At 36.9% G+C, this 8,819-nt stretch overlaps 1 protein-coding gene across 1 annotated transcript; it reads right to left on the bottom strand.

The window, feature by feature from the left end:
• Nucleotides 1-1,822: 1,822 nt before the first annotated feature.
• On the bottom strand, nucleotides 1,823-5,473 carry LOC127441206 (zinc finger and SCAN domain-containing protein 22-like). Its single transcript, XM_051698387.1, has 3 exons — nucleotides 4,888-5,473; nucleotides 3,067-3,402; nucleotides 1,823-2,926 (listed from the first exon to the last, which is right to left on the bottom strand). Exons 1-3 carry the CDS (start codon nucleotides 5,354-5,356, stop codon nucleotides 2,394-2,396), a joined length of 1,338 nt encoding a protein of 445 aa, XP_051554347.1. The 5' UTR covers nucleotides 5,357-5,473; the 3' UTR covers nucleotides 1,823-2,393.
• Nucleotides 5,474-8,819: the final 3,346 nt, after the last annotated feature.

An 8,819-nucleotide genomic window follows, 5' to 3' on the forward strand; every position in this document is an offset into this window, starting at 1 on the left:
CAGTTGCGCCATTTACTTTATTCTATTTTTGGTGGCAGTGCACAGCCCCCTAAAGCTGCAGACACTCTCTGTATGGTACTCACAGCCTTTGGAAAGGGTCATGAAGCGTCAGTGTATTACTCCATGTTGATTCAGAGTCTTGGTGATGGAGATAACAGCTCTTAAGTGGTTATGGGAAAGAGATTTGAACTTGGTATTGGAGGATGGGTAGTTGGAAAGAATAATAAAAATTTATTTATTTTTTTTAAATCATGTCTAGGGATGCCTTATTCAGTTGAAGATTTTGCATTGTTTCTATTGGACTCCCTCTAGATTGTTAAGGCTTGGTTTAAAAGACACACCTACCTGCTGGTGATGTCAGCTGAAGGATGGAGACATACAGTAGCCCATGCTCTGTGATTCTGTGCTAAGATTCAAGAATTCTGGTTGAGAGTCAAGAATTTTATCTGTGAGGCCCAGACTATGTATATTGGGTTATTATGAGGCGATTAAAAAGTAGGTGACAAACATGCAAAAAGCTGGGTCCAAACTAGTTATAGTTTTATTTTCTCACATATTTATTTTTTTGTTTGTTTGTTTATATGTGTGTAACTCAGGCTTTGACCACAAGGTTATTTGTTGGGGAACGGGGTGGCGTTGGGGTTGGGGAGGGGGAAGGGGAAATAATTGGGGTTAAAAGTTGATTCTGTATATATATATATATATATATATATATATTTATTGTTTATTCTGTATTATATATAAGAATCAATAAAAACATTAATGACAAAAAATTAAAAATTAAAAAAATAAATAAAATAAGAAGCAAAAATCGATGTTACAGTGAGGCACTTACAATGGAAGTGAATGGACCCAATTTTTGGAGGGTTTAAAAGACAGAAATGTGAAGCTTGTAATTTTATAAAACACTATATGAGCTGTAAAGTTGTTTAAATTGGTCATTTTTACAGTCGTTTTAAGGTTTGTTGATATTACATCATCATAGCAATGAAGTTGTGAAATTGGCTATAACTTTAAATAGAAAAGGTTTGTAAGTGATTTTATCACATTAAAATCACGTTAGTATGCATACTGTTTGTCTTGTGGTTATACTTTCGAAACAGTGAATATTTTAATGTAAAAAAATTGGCCCCCATTCCCATCCATTGTAAGTGCCTCACTGTCACCTCGATTTTTCCTTTTTTAAAAGAAAAGGAGGGGCAAGTCAAAATAAAGTTATGTGGTAATCAATGTTAAGCCACAAATGCTGTCCATTTTTCTTAACTTGTTTTGAACCTGGAATATTCCTTTAATTCTTAAACAATAAAATAAATATTTGTTTTGTTTGTAATTATTTTTTAAAGGTTCACAGCACCACAACGTTGTACCTGGAAAACAGGCTTTTTGAAAAACAGTGTACCTGCAAAAGTTTCGGGTTTTACTTTACAGTAAGGTTCCATTGAGTCAACATTAGTTCATGCACTATCATAAACAAACAATTAACAATATTTTTTTTACAGCATTTATTCATATTTGTTAATGATAGTTAATAAAAATACAATTGTTCATTGTTAGTTCATGTTAATTCATAGAGCATTAACTAATGTTAACAACTACAACTTTTGATTTTAAAAATGTATATGTTGAAATTAAATTAAAACTAAAATGAAACAAAAATTAATAAATGCTTAAGTATTGTTCATTGTTAGTTCATGTTAACTAATGTTGTTACTAATGTTAACAAATGGAACCTTACTGCAAAGTGTTACCGAGATCACATTTCAAAAACCATTAATGTAAAAATCCAAATAAAACTATTATTTTTTTATTAGTCAAAGGTAGCAGTTGATGTTTCACAAACTATAAATTGATCATAAATTCAAAGCAAGGTCCAACAGAGGGTTCTGTGTTGCGGAGAACCTCAAACCTGATTATGTATGACGAAACGTTACAGACACTGAGCTAAAGGCACGAGTTGAGTGCATTTCTTCTTTTATTGAAATTGGCTATTGAACGCATGTAATATTTTGGATGTTTTATGTCCAACGTTAGTCAAGTATGGGGAAAACCATTAAGTCTGTATAATCAAATAGGCCATCTTAAAGGGACAGTTCACCAAAAAACAACAATTCAATCATTGTTTACTTACCCTCATGTTGTTCCAAAACTGTATGACATTCTCTCTTCTGTATCACAGAAGTGAATGGTGACTGAGACTAACATACTGCTTAACATCTCCTTTTGTGTTCCAAGGAAGAAAATATTATGATTTTGGAACTACATGAGGGTGATTAAATGATGACGGATTTTTCATTTTTGGGTGAACTATCCCTTAAGACTAATGATGAGACGCAGAATCATAGAGAGCTGCTGGTTGTTCACTTTTAAATAAATATCACATGTCTTCTGCAGTTTCATTTGCCCAGGCTGTGTGATTTCTGGTGGAAGCGTAGACCTCCGCAGTTCCTAAAACTCTTTCCACATTCTGCACATACATATGGTTTTTCACCAGTATGAATGCGGAAGTGGCGTGTCAGCGCCCCTGAGTGGCGAAACCGCACACCACACACTGAACAGGTGTACGGACGCTCGCCAGTGTGTATCCGCAAGTGAGTCTTTAAGTTCTCCAGGCGATTAAAGTCTCGGTTGCACACATTGCAGTGATATGGGCTGCACCCTGGGGGAAAAAGCTGCTGTTTTTTTCGCCTGGTTGTAATAGTGGCTTTTCCCACTCTCATTAATATAGTTCTGTGATGTTGAATGTGATGATTACGCAGTTCGATTCCACTGTGAAACACATGATCACAGAATTTACAAACATAAAGGCTGGACTGGATGTTTTTCCTCACTTGATCACTACAGTTTTGAGTTGACTGGGTGAGGGAAGTTTTGTCCGCTGATTGGTAGAAGCTATGAAACGGGGTGGACAAACTGATTTCTGAGGAACCTGGGGAAATATCAAAGAAATGTGAAGGAAAAAAAAAAAGAAAAGAAGGAGACATTAGTCAAAAACAGAACACTTATGACAAGAAAACAATAAATAGAATAAGAATATTTCAGGCTGTTAGGAACAGTTTTAACCATTACCAAGGCTACGGCTGGGTCCTTGTTCCAAAGATTCAGTCTCACACTGCAGCTGCTCTGGATCAGTCCTCCAGTCTTCTAATAGTTTAGACTGGGCAAAAGCTATTCTGTCAAGCCCAAACTCCTCATTAGGCCTTGGGTCAAAGCTATAGTCTGGTCTAGCATCAGAATCACATCCAGAGCTGCCATCCACCAGTGGTTCCTCTGGTTCTGGCTTTTCCGTCTTCACCTTAACTGGTTCAAACTCAGGTTGAAATGATGATGGGTCCTGATCACTTGGCTCTACGTCTTGTTTGTGGTCCATCTTGGGATCATTTACTGAGTCTAAGGTTTCTTTCTCTAGTAGAAAAGATGTCAACATAACATGTTGTTCATGATACTGAACTAAATTAAATGACTTTTATTATAAAAATGCTAAATTACTGATACATTTTTATTCAAGACTGAATACAATTGTAAAGAAACTTTGGATTATTGTTATAATATATTGTAAGAGAAGTGCTAAAGGTTTAAAGGGATAGTTCACCCAAAAATTTAAATTCTGTTATTTACTCAGCCTCAACTTGTTTCAAATCCGAATTACTTCCTTTCTTCCATGGAACTCAAAGCTGTATTTTTTTTATTTTTTTTTTATATGTAAACATGCAATAGTTTCTTTGATGGTTGCGGCACATCAAAGTCCCTTCGGCGGCCATCTTTGGAACGCTCCTGGGCAGCTATTTTCAATGGATACAAGTGGCATAAAAGTGCAGCTCCTTGAAATCTCTACTACTTGAAATCTCTACAATGGTTGGTCAAGATTACGATCAAAGAACATATTCAAAATCAGCAGTAAAATCTGACAACACTGGTCTCATAAATTGTGCTTCTTTAACTCAAATCAAGCCAAAAACAGTATGCCAATGGAGTAGTATATCTGAATCCTCAGTATTCAAAAATTGTAAGCGAGAAATTCCCGGATGACCTACTATTTCCCACGGGATTCTAAAGTGTGGATCTACTGGACACTTTGCGATCCTTCGGGAGCTGAGGAAACGTCATGTTCAAAATGCTGGATTTAAAAGAATGGCGGTGAACTGCGAGTCGGAAGGCTCTTTTCAACTGCAAGTTGTTCTTTGTGATAAATGGTGCTTGTTTAACAACACCAGAGTAGGCAATTTTCACAGTTGTTGTTCTTATGACATATATTCGCGTCACGGCTCAATACCCACGTCCCTGGATGAAGTATGTCCAGAATCTATTCATACTACTAGCATGCATACCTAAACAACGTACTGTTTAACCTCATCAGATACAACACATACTGTGACAGTACGTGATTTCGAACGCAAGGTCTGTGTCAGGTTAAAAAGAATGGCAACTACGCACCTCGAGACACCTGTGTTCAGTTCTGTTCGTTGTGCTGCGTCTAGCTTGGGCCCCTTAAGTGCAAAGTATTCTTCAGTCAGATGCAAACGCTAGGCGTACGCGTACAGGACGCATGATGCAAATTTCGTAATCAACCGAGTGCTCGAGCACTGAACTCGTGCGGCCTTATTTCTCTAACCACGCCTGGAATTATTTGCATTAATTAGTGGGTCCACAAGGTGGCAACACTCAGTGTTTGGAAAGAAAAATACAGTAAGCAACACAAGAAGAAAGTCGTAGGTGTCATGAGTGTGATTAAATGATGACAGAATTGTCATTTTTGGGTGAACTGTCCCTTTAATTCAACAGGTTCACACTTGTGGTTTGTGAAGGTTTCATTATAAATAGTAAAAAGTAAAGTAAAAATGTCTTGTGTTGTTTAGCTCTAACTTTTGTTGTCGCTTTAAATAAACGCACCATTAATAGGTGATGTGTTGGATTCATGAGAGCGTACACGACCATCATCACGTATTTCATGAAAAGATCCATTCAGCCTCTCACAGGTCATCTCTGCACTCGCAACCACATATTCATCCGATTCCTTTTCACACACTTTCCTCGGTGTATCCTCATCCTGAATGTCTGATGTGGTCCCACTCTGGTTTGCATCCGTCTGACTGTACGCAGTGTGGTGTGTGCTGTCTTGTTCATTCTGGAGCTGCTGTAGTCGTAATTTCAGGGTGATGTTCTCCCGCTGGGTCTCATGTATCTGGTCGTAGGCATCACGCAGCGCTTGACCCATCAGTGTGCTGATTTCATTCACGGTGATTTCCAGCGCCACCTCAAACGCCCTGTGCAGAGCTGCCTTCAGTGCTTCCTCAACACAGCTGGACACAAGCGGTCTCTGCTCTCCTCCGCTGACTGTCACATGAGGATTCATGTTCATTAAAACAGATCGAGTCTCACGGTTTACCCTGGCACCAAATACCTGATGGTTAATGTGGATGCGGTGTATTCGTATCCATTTAAACACTATTTACAGCGTACATCAAGCTGCTGGAGGCATAACAGTTGCGGCAGGAAACCCTTCAAAATTAAAGTCCCTGAACTTGGTTTCCAAAAATAAATAAATAAACAACAACAACAACAACAATAATAATATAACATAATATGAGCACAACTCAAGATCTTATGATAAATAAATAAAAAAATAAAATAAAATAAATGATTAATTTTACTACCTAAAACACTCATAAAAGACAAAAGCCTGCAGATTGTTTTTTTTTTTTTTTTTTTAAATTTAATTAGCTTTATTGCCAGTGGCTATATACTTCTATTTGATTATTTTTGCGCAAAATGTAATCTTTACTAATAGAAGGGAATACAGTTCTCTAATTAAAGCCATTCCGGTTCAGTTTCTTCAAGTAGCAAAAAATCTGGTTATGTATTCACCAGTCTATCCCCTAGTTAATAGTGAATGAGAAACATTTTCTAGAAAAAAAGATATGTTAACAACCAATTTATAAGAAGCACCTTAACTCTAGAACTTTATCCCCTGTGTATTCACAGAAGAGAGATATATAAATATTATAAGAAAAGTGAAGGCAACAAATTGAGAGCAGAGTATGTAAAATATTCAATTACACTAAAAGCAAACGAAATTCATTTTAAGGTTATGAATGACATTTACCCGTCTGCTGATTTTCTATGGTTACATCTTAATTGTGAGCAAAACAATTGTTCTTTCTATACTAATGATATTGAAACAAAAGGACATATCTTTTTTTCATGTCCAGATGTTCAGGCTTTTATGAAGAATGTTGTGGAGTGGATCAAAACTTATATGGAGATGCCTGTACTAGAATATAAACATATAGTTTGGGATTATCATAGGCAACAAAGATAAAGAGTGTATTATAAATTGTATAATTATACTAACTAAATTTTTTATTCACAAAGCAAATTCGATGAAGAAGACCCAACCTGTTTTCAATGTTTTTTTGTTTTTTGTTGTTGAACGAAATACAATTGTTTTTCAGTTCACTGAGATGGATGAAAAAGAATGCAATTAAATTATTTAATTTAGTAGAAAGCCTTGGAATGACCTAACTTTGGTTTACAAAAAGTATGTATTTTATTTCAATTCATTCATTTATTTATGTATTTATTTTTCCACTCATCCTTATTGTTATGCTGTTGTCTGCTCAACTTTTTGAGATGATCTTTTTTGAGTTGAGATATATGTCGTAATGTTTTGGTGCCTTGTTTGACGTAAAAAAAGAAAGAAGAAACAAAAGAGTAGTGTGGTGGTGGCGTAGTGGGCTAAAGCATGTAGGTGGTACTCAGAAGGTTGTGGGTTCAATCCCACAGCCACCACCATTGTGTCCTTGAGCAAGGCCCTTAACTCCAGGTTGCTCCAGGGGGATTGTTCCTGTAATATGTGCACTGTAAGTCGCTTTGGATAAAAGTGTCTGCTAAATGCATAAATGTTAATGCTCTATATTAGACTATTTTAATACTTTTATTTTGAATTTAGAAACAGATAGGTGAATAAAGCACAAACATAAAGAATAAATGAATGAATGAATAAATAAATAAATAAATGAACAAACCTCTAGACCAGATAACACACTATTGAACAGTCATCTTTCAAATTAGCAAATATGTAGTTTTATTAAAAGAGATGCTTTAATCGCTTTCTTGATTGAAGTAGAACACAGGGAGTCAAAAATAATAATTTGTAATCAATAAAGAAAAGTCTAAAGTTGGGTTTTGATGGTAGAGAGTGGGGTTTTCGGATATGGACCGCACTCATGTTATGTGCGTACCAAACGGCATACATCACCCTCCGAAGTGCACTTTGAAGGGAGAACAATCACGATAGTCATGCTGAAAGATCGCTTCAAACAAAATTTCCAATAAAAATGACTTAAAAAGTGAGTTCTGGATGACCCTTATTGAGCCCCACACCTTTTAGTCTTTCAAAGCTCTCAGAGTGGATGGTAAAGTCTTAGAATGGAATAGGGCATAGGGATGATCACTTCTGAATGGGACGCACCCTTTGTGTCATTTCGACGTTCAGCGGCATTGCCCACTAAAGGTGTTTCGCACTTTGCAGCTTCCGTACAATCACAGTCCAGGTAGAGCTGATATCTTGTAATCTTCATAAATCAACGCCAAACCCTCAACACTGAACCGAGACCACGGCAGGTAAGGAACCTGTTAAGTATTATTTTCAGTAGGTAATCAGATGTGAATTTTTTTTTCCTCCACATGTTGTGCGTAGGCTTAATGTGTCTAGATTTTATTTCTCAGTGATCCAGGTGGGTTTGTGGATCATCCTCATGGGCATCCTTCAAGATGAGCCATTGTGAGAGCATTTCTACAAGTCAAAGTGTTATATGAGCATTAGACATATAATGGCCTGAAAGATAGACATATACACATGAGTTATTTAAATCAAGAATGTTTGAGAAACCATCTGTTTATCTACATGGGCATGCAATACATTAACAAAGCCAGAGCGGTCCAATTGGTGGGTGTCTCTTATGCGACTTACCGTTCTTTGTATTTGATCAAATCTATGCAAACATGTGTTGTTTTTTGAATGGGTAAATGAGGAAGTGAGCATTGTATTGCCATTGGTTGGTGAAGATTGTCAGCAAATAAACAGTTAAAAGCAAATGACAGTTCAAATCCATGATTACAACCCAGATTGCATGGTAGCTGTGGGATGAATTTGGCAACATTTCGGCTGTGTGTTTTGCTCACATGCCACTTGGGATTACGGTCCAAGATTGGCCCAAAAGTTGCTTGCCGAAATGAAACAGGACCCACAACAGAAAGCAGCCAATACTCACCCACAACTTTCCTGTGTCCCCCGTATCCCCAGAAAGCAGGCATTATTGGACCACAACTAAACCAGAATGCTCAAATGTCAACCAAATTTCAGCCAAACACATGTCACACCCACCTCAGAGCTCAACAAAATAACTGACTCCACCAACCAGAACAGAACTCACCCACAACTGACCCTGAAGCATTAGAAAGCAGCAGTAATTGGTCGACAGTTAAGCCAGAATCCTCAAATGCCAGCCAGAAAACAGCCTTAACATTATCAAGCCCCATATCCAATGTAATATTTAGATTTTATTGTTAATATTTAATATTTAGATATTTTATTGTCAAATAAGTGGCAGAAAAGAGAGAAAAACAAAACAAAAAAACAAGCAAACAGGATTACCGGCCAGGCCGATAATCGGTCGACCCCTGTTGTGGGTTGTGCTGGAAGTTGCAGCTTTGATTAGGCTGTGTTTGCACAGGATTGTGCCTTCCTACAACAATCCAAAAACATATAAGTTGTAAAAAATAAAAACACTTCGATATTGGCACGATATAGATTTCTGATT

The sequence above is a fragment of the Myxocyprinus asiaticus genome, chromosome 1 (assembly GCF_019703515.2).
Source record: "Myxocyprinus asiaticus isolate MX2 ecotype Aquarium Trade chromosome 1, UBuf_Myxa_2, whole genome shotgun sequence".
In the NCBI taxonomy this organism is placed as follows: Eukaryota; Metazoa; Chordata; class Actinopteri; order Cypriniformes; family Catostomidae; genus Myxocyprinus; species Myxocyprinus asiaticus.

Excerpts from the sequence above, each read along its gene's own strand:
- LOC127441206 (XM_051698387.1), bottom strand. The coding sequence starts at position 5,356 with ATGAACATGAATCCTCATGTGACAGTCAGCGGAGGAGAGCAGAGACCG. Across the intron at positions 3,403-4,887 it reads CAACACATCACCTATTAATG|AGAAAGAAACCTTAGACTCA; the intron begins GTGCGTTTATTT and ends CTTTTCTACTAG. Across the intron at positions 2,927-3,066 it reads AGGACCCAGCCGTAGCCTTG|GTTCCTCAGAAATCAGTTTG; the intron begins GTAATGGTTAAA and ends ATATTTCCCCAG.